The sequence below is a fragment of the Molothrus aeneus genome, chromosome 13 (genome assembly GCF_037042795.1).
Source record: "Molothrus aeneus isolate 106 chromosome 13, BPBGC_Maene_1.0, whole genome shotgun sequence".
Taxonomy (NCBI): Eukaryota; Metazoa; Chordata; class Aves; order Passeriformes; family Icteridae; genus Molothrus; species Molothrus aeneus.
The window spans coordinates 13,688,238-13,710,486 of NC_089658.1; the positions used below are offsets into that span (position 1 = coordinate 13,688,238).

The 22,249-nt window shown below is 43.6% G+C and overlaps 1 protein-coding gene across 1 annotated transcript in view; it reads right to left on the reverse strand.

Annotated features, from left to right (window-relative positions):
- Nucleotides 1-22,249, reverse strand: part of AGBL1 (AGBL carboxypeptidase 1) — a 245,523-nt gene that overhangs the window by 217,833 nt on the left and 5,441 nt on the right. Inside the window, exon 6 of the mRNA XM_066559057.1 lies at nucleotides 2,051-2,088. Coding sequence (XP_066415154.1) covers nucleotides 2,051-2,088 — 38 coding nt within the window. The remainder of the gene's footprint in view (nucleotides 1-2,050; nucleotides 2,089-22,249) is intronic.

The window sequence follows — 22,249 nt, forward strand, 5'->3', positions numbered from 1 at the left end:
CCATTAGTAACACAAGGAAGCTTGACTGTAACCACTGTAGATATTTACCAATCAGAATGTTCAGCCTTATTATAAAGTCAGAGTTAACATGGTGGAGAGACAGCAGATTCAAAAAAGGCAGCTAGGCAATGGAGGCAGAAGTTGCTGTGAGCTGTTTGCTGTGTGCATGTGGCCATGGCAGGTGGTGAACGGCAGCTGGGAGAACATGCAAGGGCTGGGATGTGTGCACAGAGATAAGTCAGGAGTGAGAGACCAGCTGATGATCAGAGATCAAGAAATGCCTTCTCCATATCAGTAATCTGAGCTTCCACTGATAGGAAGGTGTAGCACTGCCATTAGAAAGGACTTCAATTCTTCCATTATTCACCATCTCTGATTATCACCATGTGGTAATCACTGGATACAGGGACTGAGCACAACCAAGGTGTCTCAGCTCTCACTGGGTTTCCAAGCATTTATTCCCTGCTGTGGATGAAGCGCAAGTTTGTTGTGCTCCATCACTTATTACTTTAGGCCATCTTATACTTCCCCCTCTGAAACACAACAGCAACAATTTCCCAGGTCCATCTGGGTTGGTAATGCTTTCTTACACTGATGTCTCTTTCCCAGGCATATCTTGCTTCTTGCAGTTATGCACCTGATAAGTGAGCATTTAGCATCAGCTTCTGTGGGGAAGGAGACAGAAGCCAAACAGTTTCCAGCCAGCCCATGGCTCTGCAGGTGGACAAAGTCTCAGGTGGAAGCCTGAGATGAAGATGGATGTTTCTGGCTCCATCAGGGAGACATACTGCCATCTGCCTGCTCCCTTTAAAACTGCTTTCTCAGTGCACAGAAGAATAAAAGCAAGAGGGACACTGAACCTCCAGCACAGCCCTGTGTATAACCACAATCCCCTGGATCTCTTTGGGCTGAAACACTCAAGGGCAGGCCTAAAGGGGTACCCCAGAATGGCCATGTTCTTGTCCTGTCTTACAGCCTTCAGCAACATCAAAACACAAATCTCCTCACCATTTTCCAGCAAGGTTTTCCCTAAAAACCTCACAATAATCAGTCCACTGCTGTAGCGCTTTCCAGGATTCCTGCCTTCTGTTTAGTTTGCATCCCAACTAAAACATGCTCAGGTGCCTCTGGCTGCTTTACTGTGTACAGCTTTACCCCTGTTTTCATAAGCAATTTTCAAGTGCTATAGCATTCACCAGATTTGATTCCTACCTTTCCTATACCACCCAAATGCACTGAGGCCAGGGCCACAAATATGTTAACTGTGACAAAGAAAGATGTCCTGGTGCAATCCTGAAAAAGAATTCATCACTCTTCCAAGCATGGTGAATTTATCTCAAGGAACCAGAGCTGTTTCTCACATCTCCTGACCCACACTTCCCAAAAGACACAACCTGCTCATTTGTATGCAGCTACCAGAGCAGACTGCTCCAAAAGCCTGGAGCTTCTCATGCCCTGAACCACAGGACAAGGAGAAAACCAGAATATGTTCTTGGCCACTCAGAACTGCAGAAATCATCCAAAAAACACCAGTCAGGCTGACTTCTGGTATGTGATGCTCTATTTGATTTTACAGCATCAGCACCATTTCCTAAATACCAGCTCCAATACCTTTAAAAAAAAAAACAAACCTGAAAATAGGTGATGTCTTTTCCTAAAATCACTTCACCATTCACACTCAAACAACATTGCTGTTATTTACATGCTTTTCTCCCCTTCCATGGAAGAAACAACAAATTGGGAAGGGAAATAAGTATTTGTCACTGGCTGGAGAAATTCTCCATTCCTCCCATTATACCAAGCCCCAGGACAATCAATGCTTTCAAAATAAGGGGCCAGCCTGGCTCCCTGGGCACTCAGGGCACCCACAGGGCTGGAGCACCCCAAGAATCAGAACTGGTATAGGAAACTCCTGCCTCTTTCCAGTGCATTTTTCTTTGGGACCAAGGGATGAGGGAATACCAAGGGAGAACGAGGTTTAACAGGATCACTCTGTCCAGCAGCACAGCACAGAAAGGAAAGTCAAAGAATATGAAGAAAAAAAGCTTACTTGATTTCAGCAGAGCTGCCAGAGCCCCAATGGCTGCCCTGGGGAAAGAAGAGAGATGGAGAAATAATGTCAATTTCTTCAATAATTTTTGTAACCTTCATCTTCACAGTCTTCTGGGCCAGGCTTCCCAGATGGTCTAAACTGACAGTTTATGATGGACTTTGACAGAACTGCAATGTTTTACACCAACAGAGGATCCAGCCTCTGCAGCTGACTCAGTTATTCCAAAAGACCATTAGCCCTTTAGCTTTACCGTTACACTGATTTGTAGTGACCATTAAAATTTAAAGCAACACCCACAAAGTGATCTAACAAGTCTTTAAACTGCTGCCCCAGAGCTTTTTCTTTGTACCAGAGACTTAGCACTTGCCCACTCCAGACACAAGTGCTTCTATCTGCATCATCAGATAACTTTCATATCAAGCTGGGACATCAACGTCAATATTTCCAGCAAAATCCACTCCTTTTTCTATTTTCCCAAAACAAGCTTCACCCCTATCCTCCTTCCCAGTTTTAACAGAAAACAAAACTGAATTTCTTTTTATTGAAACCACACCTTACATTGCAGGGGTGTGTAGAGGGCCCCACTCAGAGGAGGACTGGTGCTAAAAGGTGCTAAAGCTCTGTAGTAAAGTGGCTTGCAGTGAGTAAGGGCAGGGACAGACATTTCTGAGGGCCTTCTGTGTCATTTCATTGTGCAGGTTTGCAAATGAACCTGCCTGACTGCTTTGGCTGGGAGCTGGTCACTAACATTTGCAGCTTGAGAAGTTGAACTGAGACATCATTGCTCCCCAACTTCTGGAGGCAGGTTCCCTCCTCGTGTGGTAAAATCTCCATCCCACTTGTCCCACAGAAAACCTTCTTTTCCAGTCATGTTCTGCTGGAGCAAGATCCCTGTTCTAACATGGCTTACTGCTGTGAAGCTCCAAGTGCCCAGATCTGCTTAAATAAATACAGCTACAAAAACCTCCATGTGCTAGGATTCCTTAAAATGTAATCTCGTCACAAACCAATCCCCAAATAAAATTTTATTAAATTCCATACTGAGCCAATTATCATCCTGCAGCAAGTAAATATTTTTTTTGTCACCAAGCTCCTGTTTTTTGTGTGTCCTAACAGCAGCTGAGACAAAGATTCAAGAGCTGGTTCTTGCTGATACTGGGCCAACATCTCCATCTAAAGTCATTCTTTCATAATGAATCTGTCAGAGTTCAACAAGAGCTTTACAAACTGCAAAGAAAACACACTCAAATACAGATAGAACAGGAAATCAGTAGCTAAAAATCTCACCAGTGGAAGCACAGCCATGCTTTCATTACTTCTTTAGCACCAACTGAACAGGAATCATTCAGATGGTGCAAGAGTAATGTCATCCCCCAGCTATTCAGCCTGCTCAGAAGAGGAACACTCTACAGCCACTGATCACTCAGTCTCTCCACAAGTTCAAAGCCTGGGACAATGTAAACAACTCTAAGCAAGTTCAAATTCCACCCAGAGCATCTCCCAAAGCTCACACTCCAGTATGTCTTTAAAGAGGGACTGCTCTGCATACCTATATTTTACAGGCCTAATGTGATGTCTCAATCACCTGCTAGAGCAGCAGAGCAATGGAGGAATTACCAGAATATCTCTGGCTCCAAGCACAAGAGTTCTCAGTATTTCCTCCAGGCATCTGTTTTATGTTGTAGGTGCTTATGAGCATTGCTAAGAGTTTCAGCAGAGCTACACTACTGTGATAAAGACAACACTGCCAGCAAACCTCCCTTCAGACAATAAATCAGCAAATCTGGATCTTCCAATACTTTTGGGGGAGGTCTGTGAACCACATTGTACACAGACAACTTCATTCATCCTCAAAGGATTCCAGAATTCCCAGAGCATGTTCTCAGCCTAATCTCCAGTCCCAACTGTCCAGCCCTGGCAGACTCCAATGATATGCATTGAGAGAAAAAAACAAACTGCAAAACAGGTAAAATAATTTTAAGGGATAAAACAGACTTACCAAGACTAGATCAAGCCAGCCTAATTTGGTATTTTTCGTTGATAAGAAAACGAACTTCTTCTACACAAGGGAAGTGTGGTAGATCAATTTATCTGTACTTCAATAAAGCATTTGATATGATGCCACAATGAAAATTATTAGTCAAGCTGGAGAACATGGGGATTAGTGTAAGAATTACAATGTGGGAAAGGAATTGGTTAAAGACTTCATGACAGGAGTTGTGCTGGAAGAGGAATTATAAGTCTAGAGGGAACTTATGTGTGGAAGTCCTCAAGGATCTTTTCAGACTGATCTTATTTCAGCTTTTCATTAATGACCTTGGCACAAAAAGTCAGACTATACTAACAAAATCTGCTGACCGTGTGAAGTCAGGAACTGCTGCCAATAGCAGGGAGTTCAGAATATCTTTCAGGAGTAACAAGATGTTCTTGAGTTCTGAAGGAATAGAAATGTGATGAAATATAATAGTCAAAGTGCAAGGTTAAGCATTTAGGGTTTAATAAGGATTACCGTTATGATCAGGGGCTCATAATTTGGAAATGAGTAGAAGGACACCCTGGATATATGAGCCCATTAAGGAATAAGGACAAGCATAACCAGCAGGGTGACAACCATGAAAAGGACAGATCAGGTCTCAGAAAACCAGTGGAGAAGGGAGCATGGACATTCTCATAGAAGGCTTCACCTGAACAGCTGTGTGCAGAACTCAGAAGGAGCCATGCAGAAACCTGCCAAGGAAATCATTATGGTACCAGAGACATAACTCATTAGGAGTCCTAAAGATCAGAGTTTAGTCACCCTAACAAAATGATAGCCAAGAGACAACTGGATTGTTCCCCTCAGACACACTTGGGTGGCAGAGAAGTAAACACTGAGGAAGGCAGAGAGAAACTTAGAGCTGAAGAAAAAATTTGGCCCTAGGACAAATGGATATAAAATGGCCATGAATAAATTTAGCTGGAATTGAAAGGATGGGTTTTAAGCACTGGAAAATGAAGGCATGAAACATCCTCTTGGCAGCAATGGGACAAACAACCTAATGACTTTGAAAAGGCAGCCTGGATTGCTTATAATGGGACTGCCAGGCCCAGTTGCCAACGAGGAAGGGGTCTGAGAAAAGTGACCCAGGAATGACTGTACCCCTATAGCCTTACATTTTAAACATGGATATAATGGGAATGAAATGAGAAATATGTATTCTAAGTGCAGAGTTAATCAGCCAGCCCAGAAAAGAGCAGCTGCATCAGCTTAAGATGGAAGTCCAAAGAGTCCAGTGTCCTGTGGCCAGCAGTGCCAAGGAAAGCATGCAAGGCCACAGCAGATACAAAGTGCTAGGACTTGCAGAACAGATTCAAACTCCAGCAGTTTGCAGCCCAGAGATCCCATAAACTTGCATTGGTGCCTTTGGGAGGGGTTTCAGCTCTTAGCTGATTTTGCTTCCATATGTTTGCCTGAGAACTTCTGAACTTCTGTAAACTCCTGATATTCATAATTATCCTGGAAAAGGACTTCACACCTGCATTTGTTTTAAGTTTGGACTTTCAATCAGCATTGTAATTTGCACATTAAGTCAGGTGTTAGCCACCCCCAGAATATTACCTATCTTTGATGCTGAACAAAACCAAACACACAAAACACCTTATGGGAAACAATAAATCATAGAAGAGGAATAGAAGCAGAATAGGCTTTCACTGAAAGCAGCAGCAAGACCATTGAAGCATCAGTGAGGCTACAGCAGGCCAGGCAAAGGGTGTTTGTGATAATACCAGCACCTCTTAGCATCACATGGCAAACCAACAGCATCTTTGCTGGCATCAGGAGATATAATAAGATGAGTAAGCCTGGGACAGGAAAGCAGAGAAAGGAGTTCATAAATTGTGTACAAGAGCAAGGACAGGGCAGGAGGAAGATGAGAACAGGAGGAAAGGTTTGAGAGCACAAGAAAGATGACTTGATGAGCCATATGCCAGACCAGAGAAATTGATAGCATGCCCAGAGCAAATCTCTGTATTTGTCTCAAGAAGGGATGGAGGGGAGATGAGGAGGGGAAAAAGGGATTAAATCATTTTAAAAAGCTTGCCAAATCTGTCCAGATGCCTTCCTCTGATTTTCTGTGAATTTTGTGTGAATTTCTGTGGTAATATATTAGCAAAATCTTAGCTGTTTCATCAAGTCCAGTGTATCCCAAAGGAGACTCATTTATATATTAACTAAAAAAGAGGCATAAATAAAGTTGCACTGTCTTATAAAGCATAATAATAAATGCTGCTCCATAATCAGAAAACATTAAAAACTCCCTGTAGTAGCAGTCGAGACAGCCACTCTGCAGAATGGAAAACTTTGAAGTGTTTCCAAGTCAGCAGCTTGGATATCTGGGCAAGAGTACAACTAGCAGACAGATAGACAAATGCAACTTCCAGATCCTTTGCTTAGGAACCAGGAGCAACAACAAAGAAAAACTCCATGTCCCAAGCCAAAGCACAATTGGATTAGCCAGTAAAACCAGGCTGTTAAAGAGCTGGACAAAGGAGCCCTGTGCCTAGGTCACCCTTTCAGATCTGAGCTGCCAGGATATTTTTTGCTGGAAATCACTGCAGGCAGGGGAGCCTGAAAACCAAGATCCCTTCTGTTTTCTTCTGCACTCTAATCTCAGCACAAAGCACTCTGATGGACAATCCTGGGCCTGTTTCTGTCTCTTGAAGCAAACAAAAGGACTCCTGAAAATACAAAACCCCAATCCAGAAGAGATAGAGGGTTGACTGCATGAAAGGATTTAAATACTCACACATTGATGGTGCACAACCACCCAGGACTAGCCTGGAACTATGGACAGGGCACAGCAGAGAAGCCCAAGACTGGATAAAGAAATGAACCAAAAGGACTCTGCAGATCAGCCCCCAAGTAACTTAACCACCCTTCCTTCTGTGAAATTGTGCTTTCTACATGCTAAAACACAGAACACCCTCTTCAAGTTATTGAATAAAATCCAATGACTTGGTGCTTTATTATTAACATGTTCAACCTGATGCCTATTTCCTTACAGCAATCACACCTGGATGATAAAGACATAAAGCACTATTTTTATAGAAATGTAAGAAAAAGTTCTGCCCTGACTGAACCCATGTTGGTCAATGCCTCCTGCCCTTCACTCTGCTGTTTCTCATGTACTGACTTATTGCTTTCATGTTTCTCTATACCACAAGCAGTGTTGTGGGGAAGGAACCCTGCAGTATGTATTTGTACAGCACCTGGCACAATGGACCCTGACTCAGAGCTCAAAACCTCTAAGCTTCCACAACCCCTCTCTCCAGGCAGAATTAAGTGCCCTCAAGTGTACACACAACCTGGCTGCATTTTGCCTCAAACCCCTGGGACTTGTACTCAACTACTGGAATTTATGCAGTCACAGAACCACTGACTGTAAAGATGATTGCACATTTGACAACTGAGACATTCAGGAACAATACACAGGCACCGCAGCAATAGGTGCTTTATAAATCCCACCAGAAGGAAGATGTCTTCTGAGGTAGATGCCTTGAAAGTCATTTCCCCATGGCCCAGAAGTACACACCTGAAATATTTCAGGCACTTGCACAGTGATTTGTTTTAAAGACTTAAAAAACCAAGAGTTTCACGAGTCTTGGAAATATGGGTGGGGGAAAGCTGCTTATGCTGCTGGCATTTTCATAGCAGTGCTAGTCTAGGACTTATGCAAGAGCACCCATCATCTTATCCTCTTTAATTCTAGCTTGTTAGCAAGGCATTAAAACTTACACTGAAGGCAAAGTTTGCTTGCAGTCTGCAATGTCCCAGACCCTGCCAACAGGTGGAGTTGGGAGATCCAGCTGTTGTGTACAGATGTGGTTTCAGTGTAATGCTGAAAGATGACAGCAAAAAACCCACACAATCCTTTTCCTAATGGATACATCCATTCCAGTGGCCAGCATGTCCCAGGTTCAGCTCAAAGCCTTCACTGCAGCATCTTCCAAACATCTCTGCCTGCTCTGTCAGGTTAAAATCAGAGAAAAGGCACAGCCTTCCAGCCTCTTTCATCTCTGCCTCCCAGAAAGAAGAGTGACTCCAGGCTTATGCTCCAGGCATCCTTACAAGTATCCTACTTTTTCTTGTGTACAAGTGCAGACGTGGAGACAGCTGTATCCTAGAAAGTCAAGCTAGTCTTTAGAGCTCTAAATTAAATTAGCTTCAAAGTAGTAACAAAGAAGAACAAGGTACATGAAATGCCCTTAAAAGCTTGCCAAAAGAATGCCCAGGCATTTCCCCCAGTGCAGTGCAGGGCTGGCACTGCCTCCCCAGGCAGAAGCCATACCTCAGAAGATTGTGTCAGCTCCCTCCCCAGGGTCAGATGTCACCAACATGGCTGAGGCTGTGACAGCTTGTCATTCACATCAAGATAAAGAGGCTGGAAGGTTCATAATCAGACAGAATTCTTAACAAATTCATCACCCAGGCAGTTCCAGGCTGACAGTGTGAGAACCCAGCTCTCCCACCCCAGGGACACAAGGAAGGGGACTGGGAAAGGGGGTCAATACTATCCTTGATTGATTAAGAGGAGTGATGAGGACACTCATCGAGGCCACATCTGCTCACAAGCACCAGCAGAGCCCTATAGAACATCTCATACACAGTTAAAGTGTGTCAGGGAATGTGGTTAAATCCCCCTCCTTCCCCCAGGCAGCTGTCTTCCACTCCCCATCCACTTACTACTCATTCAAAAGAGCCTGGTGTTCTCTTGGCTCACTCCTGAGCTGTCACTTTATTTGTAGCTCATCCATTCCCAGCAGCTTTTTGCTCTGGAAACCACAGGGATTGACATGAAGACTCTGCTGACAGGAGAGTGTGTGCTCCACACATGGGGGAAGACACCCAGCCTCATTTTTTTTTACTTCTGGATCATTCAGCCTTAAACTGCTCTGAGTGCTGTGTACACCCAGAGTAAGGGCAGGGAGAGGGATACAATCCATGCACCCTCCTTAGGGCATGGTGAAGTCAAATGGCACTTCTTGGTGACATACCCAGCAACCCTGCTCAAATCTCAGCAGGACAACTGGCACTTCTTCTTTTAGAGAAATTGAACTGCAGGTGCTTTGTCTCTGATGGTGAATGATTCAGGGAGAGTTTGGGGGTACCCAGGGGTTTATGATGCCAGAAAATAAGGCTGCACACACACCATATTGCTGGCAAACCACTGCAAGATTTTCATTTTATGAATACTCTCAATTACTGGCAGTGAAATATCCAAGGGCAGCTTGTGTTGCTGACAGCCCAGGTAGAGAAGTATCTAACATGTCACTGCTTGTGCCCAGAGCTATTTGAGAGCATAAAAGGGAGGCTGGTTTCAATGCAATCAAGGCTAAAAGCCATAGCTCTTCCTGACTGCTGGTTAGTACAAACCATCTCTAAGGCAGCAGTAATCTCAGGGTACAACATCTTTAAAAAGCACTTTGTTGTGAAAGGTTCCCTTGAGCTGTGTTTTAAAGAGTCACCTTTCCTGCATGGAGCTGGGCTGCTGCAAGGGATAGGAGACCTGAGGTCTCATTTCAACTTTTCCTGTGGTTTTCAGAATTTTGAGGTCTGTTTTGTCTGAGCGTTTAGGTTGGTTGGTCTTTTTAACCAAAGAAACAAACACCTTTCAGAGAAGCTAATTAAAAAAAATGTGTACAACAAAAGAGACTTGAAAAGGATATGAATTTTTATGAAGCTGAAGGACTGAGAAAGCATCATCTTCCTTGATGTCTTCCAAGAAAGAAGGCTGACTTGTACAGAAGCCTTCTATTTAAGCAAAAGTCAGATGTTTAAGAATAAAAGAAGGAATTACTTATTTTGAACACAAGATAAAAAACTCTATTCTTTTTAATCTGATGGTATTGTTTCCATATTACAAAGCCCTAGAAATAGATCCACCAGTTTGATTTTATACTGCATTTCACCCCTCTGGCCCTATTCAGATGAAGCACATCCATAAGGTCCAGCCAAAGGAAACTCAAAGCTTAAAATCTCTAGGGAAGAGGGCTGGATTGCAAAGGGTTGTTTTGAATGTGCCAAAGCTGGAAGCTGTTTCATGCAGCAGGTGCAAGTGCAAAAAGAAACCTATGAAATTAATCTTCTTGCATGCAATGCATTTATCAATCCCCATGAGCTTCCCAAGGAGGTATCGCTGCCCCTGTTATGCACACAGGTCAGGCTGTTTCTATCCATTACCAAATAGCAAAGGATGGTGGAGAGAGTTAGACCTGCCTGAAAAGCTCATATGCAAGTGGAATATCAACAAAATATGCAGAAGAAAATGTGCAGAATAGGTCACCAAATCTTTCCTGTTGTCCAGCTTCTCCCACTTTTCAACCTCTCTAATGATTGTGGTCCCTAAGTACATCCACACATAGCCCCCCAGCACTAAATTCAGTGTGAATTGGGCACTTTACAGTTTGTTGGTCCTAACTGATGCTGCCTAACAGGAACATCCTTGGAAATACTGGGGTATTCATTTGTATGCCACACGTGCACACAATACTGAGCTTAATTGGCATTATTAAATCAGCCTCAAATTGGGAACAATGCAAAAACATGCTCGAGAATCACAAAGTAACATTCTCTTACAGATTCACAATAGGCATCTTGACCTGAATTTAAAAAGTATTTCTATGTCTAAACATGCAGGTAGCACTCAGCAGGATTTTTCAAAGCTCCTTTGTATACTAAGGTCAGAACTACCTTTTAACTGTACAAGTAAATCCATTAACCTGATGCGAGCCTTTCTTTTAAGGTTGCATTCTCTTTCATCCTCACACATTTAAATATCTCTGAAAATCTGGACATTCATTCAAAAAATTAGATCTCACCTAGGTACCTTCAGTCAGTGCCAATATCCAGTTTTAAGAAATTTTTCAAATGTGTCTTTGTGCTAGAAAAAAACGCTCATTTTACTCATCACGTGTGCCAAAACAGAAAGCTGCAAAACATATGTAGAATGCTGCTAGAAATGTATAATACTGACTAGCTTTGCCACAAGGTAAGCATGAAGTTTCAGGGGGGAAAAAAATGTTGCAAATGCAGAGCAGGGAGAAAAGCTTATTAATTTGCCTGGGATTTTCAATAAGGATTTAGCAGAAAAAGCCATCCTGCTCTTCACCTCTCTCTGCCATTCTGTGGTTTGTCTTGCTGGATAGTGAGGGTGGGGATTCTGCTGCATGGTGCAGTATATCCAGAGATACACCTGCAGGAAAAGGAGCCAAGGTGTGCAAAGCAGACAGCTTTCCCACTGCCCTGCAGCAGCTTTTTGGACCTGGGACTGCCAGGCTGTGACAGGGGAGGCAGCAGAATTGCCTGAGGACTGAGCAGGCTCACTCAGAACAGGGCAGATGCTGCAAATGAGGATGCATTGTCTGCAGAAGCTGTCCCTGCAAGCAGGCTGAGCCACCACCCCCGACAGCAGCACCCCAACACCTGCTGTGACCCTGTCCTCGTCCTGTCCTCCTCTCCACAGCTCTGCAGGACAGAAGTGGGACATCTGACCAGGCTGCAGGTCAGAGAGGAGGCTCTCTGCATCCACAGTTCCTTGAGCCTTGCAGCATTTCAAAGAACAGCCTGTATGAGACAGCAGTGGGAGCAGCATAGGTAGGGTCCTGAGAAAGAATGAGATGTTTTTTTTCATTTCCCTAGAACGCACAAGAGCCAGAGAAATAGGTTTAACTGCTAGATCACCCACATAGCACTTTGCCCAGCTGGAAGTTCAACATGCAGGAAGACTTTGAGTCAGACTTTGAGTCAGACTTTGAGAGGATGGGCAGGAAGACTGCCAGGAGCAGCCACAGCACAGCCTCAGCTTCCCCCCTTCACCTACAAAGGAGGGGATTTGAGAGGAGGCAGTTCACACCAGCCTCAGTTGCAACACAGGTCACTCCAGCACCATGGAGCACAGGAGGCTGGTGCTAAGGCAGCCTCTGGCTGCTGAGGTTAGACCCAGCCTAACCTTAACCCTGATCTAGCCACTCACAGACTAATGAATTTTTTCAGTTGCACATGTCTAACTCCTCATTAAGCAATAATCCGGTCACATCATAATGCCTATTCTTCACAACATTTAGCTAGAATGTTTAAAAGGAAGATAAAGTCAGTAAATGTCAAAATGCAGCACGTTCTGGGTCAAATTCTCTTGATATCTGCTGTTTGAAAGCTGCACTGTCACACTGGCATAACTGCAGGGGCTTTTTGAAGCAATAATTTCTAGGAGCCTAAATAATGAAAGTTAGGGGTTGTGTTGTTTTTTTCCCCTTCCTCTCCATTGGAAATGTTCCATTTGGTATAATTCAGCCAAACTCTGGGAGCTGAAAACAGACCATATCAAATCCAACGCTGGTAGAACTTAAGGTGTAAATATAATAATGAAGCAACAGGAATAAAGAATTAAAATTAATAGGAAAAATTCTGAGCATTATTGGGATAGTTCTGCCACATGCCTGTTTTTTTCCACAGAGTCAAATTTGTAAGGTGCTTAAAACTGGAATGACCACGAAATTTTAAGTGCAATTTTAAATAATGAAAAACAAGGAGGAAATTAAGCTTTTGACTAAGCAATAGCTGTTGTGCCATTGCAGCATATGCCCTCTGGTCCACACAAAGCCTGAACTGTATCCCTTCAACACAGGAAAGAAACACATGGATTTGGTGTGCTGAAGTTATAGGATGGTGCTCTCTTTTCTATTCTGCAATAATCTGTCTTTCACTGTCTCAGAGCCATGACCTTTCCAAGGTTTGCACTTCAGGGGGAGTCTCCACTCCCATCCCCAGAGCTGCAGCCATCCATGCTGGGAATCAGCAGCCCTGCTCTTCCTCACCAGCCACTTCCTCAAGTCTTCAGGTTCTCCCCTCCACATTCCAAGCCCTGCCTCCAAACACCTCCCACAGCAGCTCAGCCCTGGGTTTATTTACAGATTTTACTGGCATTGCTGCAATTCCGAGTGTTGCCCTGCAGATAAAGAGATTGAGAAGAGCTGTGCCAGCCTCAGTGAGCCAGAGCCCTATGCTGAATCTGTGCCACTGCTGTTACAAAACTTTCCCTAAAAAACTCATTTCACCTTCATTGGCAAACACTCTATTATTTATTCTCTCTATTTCATCCTCTGTTATAATTGTTTAATAACCATTCAAAAGAGCCTGAAAGACTGAAGAACTTGGGAGCTCTCTTTCACCCACTGGAAATGAGTCTCCTGTGTTGCCTCTATCTCTAAATCCAGTTACCCTGCTGCTGCTACAGCTGGTGAGGCTCCAACAATGCTATCAGGACATGGAACCCTGCAGCAGAAAGGCTGTTGCTAAGGCTTTGACAGTGTGTCATATAGCTCTGCTCAGGGCAGGTCTAATCACTGCTGTGTTTAAAACCACTGATAGTTCTAGAGACTGGCTCACACTCCACCTGCCAGCATTGTCAGCACTGCAGGAGATGGGGAAAAGCCTCAGCAACCACAGGAAGTTCTTGGGGCTGATTTCCTTGTAGGGACAGCATTGTGCAAATTGCTTCTGTAGAAGTTCTGCATTGAGGCTTATTTTCATTGTTTCTTCCAAGCTTCCCTTGTCTATCTTTGGACTGAAAGCTTTTGTGGGGAGGATTTCACAGCTGCTTTCTACCCTCTTCATAAGGGCAAGAGGCTTCTGGGGGGGAGGAGAAATGGCAATAAATCAAGTGAAAGGCAAAGAGGAGGAGATTCCTGGGCTCTCACATGTGCTGACACACAAGTGAGTGCCCTCAGCTTTATCTGCTCACTCTCTGGCCTCTGTCAGAGATTCACGTCATTACCAAGCCCAGTGATTTCCGAGGGGAATTCTTTCCTTGTCTCCTTGACACAGGAAAACCAATGTAGGCAAACAGGCAGGGTGGGCACCCCTTCATCATCTCTACGTGCACATTCAGATAGGCTTTGTTTGGAAATCCCTTCCCTCCAGTCCCCATCCTCCAGGGCTGCCTGGCTGAGGTTTTCTGAAGGCTTGGCACGTCACAGCCACCCCAAACACGATTACAAGGTCACATAAGCACATTGCTCAACCCTCTCCTCACTGCACCAGCTCCACATTCACTCCACAGTCCATTTCAGCCACATCCCACCTGAACATAAAACCTTTCACTAATTCACTACTGTTCTTCTCTCCCCTTTCTCATTTCCCCCATCTATGGTCTCACTGAATGCCTCAGACAGAGCTGAGTGTACCCTCACTACCCTTAGTAAGGCATGAGAAAGGTGAGGGTTTAAGCATATGAAAAGTCTGATCTAAAGTGTCTTGCCCACAGAAACACACAGTTTTAGTTTAACTACTCAGACATGAGAGATCCTTTGTCTCCTAACCTTAGACTTTTTGCCTTCTTTACTCTTATAGCCCCACCACCACTGGTGAAAGATCTCCCTGCACCTCCAGACCAGGAGTCTGCACACTGCACATCTCACAGATAACCCACCAACTTCCAGAAGTCATCCCAACCCTTCATTTATTCCTGAATTATGAAATATTTCATAATCCTTCCAGCTGTGTTCTATTTTTTTAAATTAATAATTCCACTCTGATTTTGATATGCCTCTTACAAAATGCTTGGCATTTTCACACCAGTCTTGGCCTAACTTGCTGTGGGGGACTATCATATTCAGCTGCAAGACAGCATTAATAATATTAACAATTCATATAACTCTGGGAAACATTCAGAGGTGCAACTGATGTATGAATTTGGATGGGAGTGACAGTAGATTCCATGGGATGTATTCCATGGGATGGTTACATGGGATATACACCTCAGAGAGGTCCTAGGAGGCAGGGGAATTGAAGTGAGGCACCCGGGTGTTAGTTTTAATCCAGTTAGAACAAAGACCAACAGCAAGACAGACACAGCAACATGAATAACACTGCCAAACTTGACAACATGTCCTAAGAAGTTCAGGCAGCTCACACTGGAGGCCCTGTTGCAATGCTGAGCATTTGTTAGGAGAAGGAGGAAGATTAAAGCTCAGGCAATCTCCTGCCCAGCAAACGCAGAGCTGCCTGCAGTATGGACGTGCCCAAAGCCATCACATGGGCCCAGCCATGAACTGCATCTGCCATAGCCACTGGCTGTGAAAAGCCAACTTGAGAACAGCAGGGACTTGCCCTCACAGCAGCTTTCCAAATATAGCACTCTAGCTCACCAAAGGGGAGGAATAATGGGCAGGCAAAGAAAGGCCTTCAGCATTGTTTCTCTTTCAAACTCTGGCCTGAAATAGATGTACGACATAAGCTAGACCTAAAAGAAAAAGTCAAGCATCTTTCAAAATAACAGTCTCACCAACTTGCTCCATTTATAAATCAGTTCCTCCCTTCCCACGACATATAAACTTCAGCCTAGAAGTGAATTTATCTCCATATAATGCTCATTCACCAATTTTTAATGCCTCGAAGGTGGGGGCATCTGTGGTGAGACATGCCATTCCAAAGGCTACCAAGAGATGGCACCAGGATTTCTGAGAGCCCCATGTTCACCCAGACCTCTGGAACAACCTTGGGAGATGCCGCTCCTCTCCGCCTCATCAATTCCTCATCTATTTTCAAATCTCTCCTGAAAACATCTCTTTTTCTCTTGTCTCTACCTCTTAATTTTTCAATTTCTTTCATCTACTTCTATTAACAGTACAATGCCAGTAAAGTGTAATTCTGAAATGCAACTCTATTTGTTCTGCAAAGCAGCACTGACATACCACCAGTCTGAAATGAGATTTTGTAACTGATTATTGATATCAGAACAGGTCATTCTTTGAGAGAAACCACACCGACTGTAAAAATAATGAAAGAGAAGGAACTGCATGAAACTGGGACACCTCTGGCTCCAAGATCATTACCTCTATTACACTGGCTCATTGCAATAAATTTGCACAGTAGGGTTTATTTACTTATCTTAGTGATGCAACCATCCCTGCTTCATGTTATCTGAGATTATATAAAGTGTGTCTTCAACTTGACTAAAAAGCAAAATTTTCATGACAACACTCTTTCCTTTGTTGCTGGCATAGTCTCATTCAGAACAGTATTTTCTAGTTTTATTTAACAGGACTTCCAGGATAAATCCCATGTAGATCAAGGCCAGATGGGAAGCAAGTCATTTAGCTGTGATATAGCTCAACAGAAATTATTTTTTCCCTTCCTATGAATTTTCTACACGAATGAAGTGAACCAAATAGTGTCTGTTTATTCTCAAAATGCTAAGCATTGATTAATTCTGACCACATTCCAATAGAATCATGTGTTACTTTCCAATTAAATATCCAGACTGCTCAACATGATTAATGACAAAACACAGACTAACAAGATGAATTAAGAATGATTTGCTTTTGATCTTCTATCAGGAACCATTGCCAAATAAACAAAGGCATAAAACTGTACATAGAGCATTCCTCAAAAAGAATGCATCACAACAGCTTCTCTATCAGGTTGAAGAAAAACCTGATAACCTGAACTAATCACCAAGTTTGTGCCTTGAGTTTCTGCTCTTCCTCAAAATACAGTCTGCAGTGGCCAGATATACCACATATTTTGTTCAAGAAGAGAGCAGCTGGAAGTTTAGACCAATCCAGGAGAGGGAATTGCAGTAAATGCTTATGGTGGTCTACCAGAAAGACATTGTTCCAGGATTAAGGATAGGAAAAAAAAATCAAACTGCCTGCACTGGGGTCTAGGGCACATTTGCAGTTGGATCTCTTCCATGCCTCTCCGTCATTTGCAGCAGAAGAGGCAAGTCCAGTATTCAGGTCATCCCCAGTACATCTTCTCTCTTTGACTAAACAGCAGAGTAATAAATAAATATATATATATAACCCTATACTCAAAGCCTAATTCAAAGTTATGTGATGTACAGCCTCTTAACTTATATCTTCAGCATTTCCAGGGTCTTCATATTCTCCTTGGTCAATCTGACATAATATCTGATTAAATATATTAAATATGGCTTTTAGCTTTACATGTGCTCTTTGATCACCTTGGCATTTCTCTTTTCACTTGTATGAGCTCTGCTTCCTGTAGCCAGTAAAAATCTCCTCAGCTCCCACTATGACAGAAATATGTGATACAGGAATCACTTCATGGCCATGGCAACAGTGCCATCAATATTGCTGCACGTTTCAAGCTCATCCCTCCCCACCTCAAATCACCCCTGAGCACTTATCAGCAAAGAAAAGACATCTGTGGTATTCTCACTCCTCCTGGGTTTTGAGCCCTGACACCAGATGGCTCTGACTCCACTTGACAAATCTCTTTCAGCAACCTTCTACCTGACCCAGCTTTAAATGCCCATTATGCCACTTCCAGGTTGCCCACTGCAGAGTCATCCTCCACTGCACAGAGAGAAATAAACATTTGCAAGACCCCAAGTTTCTAGAGGCAAACATTTACCACAGGTGAAGAGAACTTGCTTCTTTTTCCCTTCAGTATGTCAGGAATCCAGATATCCACCTCAGGTGAAATAGAGTTACATGGGAGGATTTCCTCCCTTTAATGAAAAGGTAGATTATCAGCAAGCATTTGAGACTCTGGAACTATCCAATAAGCACCAAACATAAGAAGAATTGTGATCAAATGTCAGAAGTGGGTAATGCTGGACATGAGCAAAGGCAGATAATTTCTGCATATCACATTTTCTAGTGAATTAATTTGGCACCATTCCCAGACCCTTTTTATTCACTTTCCACTTTTAATTAAGTAGTCAAACTTTACTGGAATAGCCCAATGTAGAAAGCCAAGTACTCTGAATACCCAGAGAAAGAGTTTTTATTTCTGATGAATACTCACTCTTGTTGTAATCTTTCATACGAGGTTTATGCGAACACTTAGCATGAGCCAGCTCTGCTCAGTATGATAAATAGATGTACTCATAGAGGTTTGAAAAACAAAGACATTTTAACAGACTATCCAAATTGCTTCAATAAAACTGTGCACCAGCCTTTTAACAGCAGAAAAGGAAAACATAATGGAGAGAATGACCAATACACCAGTCACCTCACCATTTGCCATTTTCTAAAATGGCGCAGATCTTCTTCCTCTTATGAAAGGAGAATAAACTCTGAGTTTTGGTTTCAGTCTCTTTGATACTCTATTTTCAACATGAGGAGTCTTAGAAGAGCCTGCACAACATGAAGCCACAGACAACTCATGGCCTCCAAAGCACTGGTGAGGATACCTGACAACCTGGACAGAGTCATGCTGGCTGACCAGAGCAAACATCTCCCACTGTCACATCCCACAACCCATCCAAACACATCTCAGAACAAGATGGGAAAACAAGCAACAGTGTTGAAAGGGACGCTGGAAAGTAGGAGAGGGGTGGAAGCTGTGGAACATAGAGGGAATAATAAGGATGAAAGGTGAAAAGAGCAGTGATCATTGCACTGTGTGAGGCATCAGGGATGCTACATTAGAGAAGGTGTTGATGGAGTGAAGATTTGAGCATCCCACACAGACTCCTATCAGATATCCCAGCTACTGACACAAACAGAGCTGAGAAAAGCAGAACATCATCTGGCTTTATTTTAAACTGTCCCTGTAAAAGGTATCACAAAGCCTTCTCTGCAGCACAGCATCGCGAGAGATGGGCAAGACAGCCTTAAGTCTTAGATTTCACAGTGGGTAACTCAAGAGATCTCAACACCACAGAGAGTTTCATGTTTTTTCCATGTACCTTTTACCTCAGATATGGATAGTTCTGGAGAGATCCACAGCCATGGCACCAGCAAGCTGAAGACCTCAAATGCATAACTAAAGCCAATAAAGCCCATGAGTCACAGTCTCAGGGGAATCAGAGCTACTTGGCACGTACCCAGAGAAGGTCAATTGGAGCATGGGGAGACTATTTCTAAATACCCCAGAGCTTTGCCACTGGGAAAAATAAATAGAACTATGGATCTTGTTTCCATATCTTAGCAGGCTAAATAAATAGCTCTCACTATAGGGCACTCTCCAGGGCAGATTCTTAAAGTGACCTTGGCCCTGCTGCTGCCCAGGGCAGGGGAAGGCGGGTGCACCCACCAGAGCAGTGGTGCATTTTCAGTGCTGCATTCCTGGCAGCTGATCAGAGAGCCAGGGTAATCTCAGCTCCCACAGTTGCCGGCTGTTCCTGCACAGCAGAAAGGCAAACCATGGTGGCACATAGTTATGAGGTGGAGAGAAGGTATCAAGAGCAAATACAAGGTGAGGGGCAAAGGATTTCTGGGACAACATTGGAGTTTTTGTCTGTCAGCAAGTTAGAGGCTGGTGCTCTCTACAACTCATAGGCAAAAAGAAACAGATGCTTTTGTGACCAATACCACAGTCCCAATTTCAGCATAGCCACAGCAACTTTGGGAAGAGCTGCACCAGTGTCAGATAGCTGGGAGCACATACTGAGCTAGACAAAGAACATGGCCCCTTTTTATCCTTTCTCCCCAGCTCAGAAAGCTCATCCACGAACTCCCTACCCCAGTCACCTCACAAAGCTTTAGCTAGAGCAAGTGAAATCATGGAAGGACATTTTCTGCAAATGTACCTACCTCCATTTTCTGATGAGCTGCAAAGATGCTTAGGGCTTTCAGACTGCAGCTATTCCAGGCATTTGCTAATACTGGGAGAGAAGATCTATAACCCACTCTACAGTCTGTTCTTCTGGTCTCAAGACCCAAATTCTTGCCAATAAAGTCTCCTAAAGCCACTTTCCACAATGAAAGCAGCATATCCAAGTGAACTGCAAACAAACAGAGCCTCAACTGACTAATGAGAAACTAGTGCCTTTTAATGGGTTGCAATTGTGTTTTAACACAAAACAGGCTTGTGTGGTTCTTCTGATGTAAAACAGGCTGTCTCCACTCTGCCACTGAGCTTCTCAGCTGCCCCTAGTTATGAAACAAAAGGCACAGCTCTAAGCCCTGGGCAGGCCAGCTGAGTGGCCACCAGGCTTCAGCTGATTTATGGTTCTTGTTCATTAGACCAAGAGTAGTTGGGAGACAAATCATCTTTTCCCGTGAAAAGATTGGGTAAAGATTGTATGAACCGTTTGCAAACTCCTGAAATATGTTTTAAGAGCACAAATATTTTAGGAAATACAGTGAAAATTAGGAAACTGAACTAGCAGTGAGAAAGCTCAGGTAGACAAAAATTAATGCACAAGACACCTTTTTTCAAATGAAAAATAAATTAAAGATTTTCAGTAATAAGTAAAAAGGCTTATTAGCTGTAAAATGGGATTTACTGAGGGCAATTTTGAATTTGCTTCTCTGGTGTTTGTGTCTGTGTTCCAAATGGGAAAAAATATCCACAGAAGAATTCAAAAGAATCCTTGTACACCAGACAAAAGGAAGTAAAAGCTAAATATTGCATATTGACAATGTGGAATCATTTAAATCAAAATCAGCATGTTTCTCTGATTGTTTCCCTTAGAAGTGAGTATTTTAGAGCACTTTACAGACTACATTTACAGCAACCCTCAGCAACACTCCCTGCATCTCCAAATGTATCTCAGCAAGAAGCCAGGCTAGAAAGGTGTGACAGATACCAAGGTTTCCACTTCCTCTATGGGAAACAGTCAATGGTAAATAAAGCACTTCTGCACAAAATTCATTCTAAAAGCCTTAAGGCAGCCAGTCCCATTGCTTAACAGAAAACTGATACAGGCCCAAATCCCATCACAAACAGATCCTGGTCTATCACAGAAGCAGAACTAACACTGATCTAATCACAGCCAATACTTCCACAGGAAGGAAAAGAGGGAGTTGAGTGGAATTTGCTTAGTTAAGCATGGACTTGGACCCATCAATCACTTTTGGTTGCCTCAGAAGCCAAGCCCAGCTCTGGGTCTAACTCATCCTGGACGCCCCTGTCATACATAAAACAGTTCTCCAGGCTGCAAAGTTATTACATGAGGCCTGATGGGAATAATATCTTAGTGGTAACATTCTTTGGATTGGGTAATATCCAAACATCTGTGTGAGAAACATCCTGGTATCCCCATGTAGAGGAATCTCAGGTACTTTGTCTAAGAGAGAACTGAAGCTGTGAAGCAGTTCCAGGTACTTGGCACTGTGCTAGAAAGCCAAAAGCACAGGCAAAAGGGAGTTGGCTCCCATCAACAAGGCAGCTGCAGGAAGTTGTGCATGTGCTGGGCCCCCTCAGTATCTTATTTAGAAAAGCAAACTGTCCAAAAAATTGTGTATCTCCAGTCATGTAGGCAGAGGAAGAAGAAGAAAGCTGCACTTAGCAAACAACAGTGCTGTGTGTTGATGTGCAGCTTCAGCACTGGTGGCTGATGGAAATTAATTCAAATCCCTTCCCAGCTGTTGTGTAACTCATGATATTGAGAGAACTGGTATCAGTCTTTGATGGTGACAGCAGGATGGACATTATTTAACACATCCAGGGTGACTGGCCCCCATTTCAACCACAGCTAAACAAACTGTGGCCAAACTGTTGGGCTGTGTCTGTCCGTCCTTCCCACCTCGTGCTCTACCTGAAGCTGCTTCCTCAGTAACCACCAGCCATGGACCTCACCCATGTCAGGTCCATGCAGAAGCCAGAACTGGCTGAATGCTGCCTTGTGCTTGCTGACACATGCCTGAGCAAGTAGGGACAGTGCCCCACAAGCCATTGCCTGTCCCAGCAGGAGAACAGGCAGGTTCTGTGTGGCTTAAGCAAATGGGATTGTGTGGGCACAGCTCACAGCAGCAAATTCTTCCTCCTGCTTTTAAAGAGCAAGCCAGAGATATGTGTTTTGCTCTCATAAAGTTTGCCTTGAAAGGCATCTGGGGAAGTGGTCAGAACAGACAGCTTGGGGACTAACATTCAGCATTGAGATGAAGATATAAAATGGACTTGATGTCTTCAGAAAAGAACGATTTGAAATATGTGGGATGGGCTTAAAAGCAGACACAAATTAATACTAGTATGAGCTGTCATACTTCAAAAATATCATGATGACCAGGTCATGACCCTCTGCAAATGGAGGATGAGGCAGCACTGCCTCAATTCCACTCTATCTGCCCCCAGGCTGATGGTGGCAGGCAGTTCTGGCTGAGTGGGAGGCAGGAGTGGCTTGTCTGCTGCCAGCACAAGCTTCTCCAAACCCAGTTGTGTCTGGGAAATGAAGGAGGGTACCTTGCAATCAAACTGCCATCACTGTCTAGGGCACACTACAAATAAAGGGCCACCAGCAT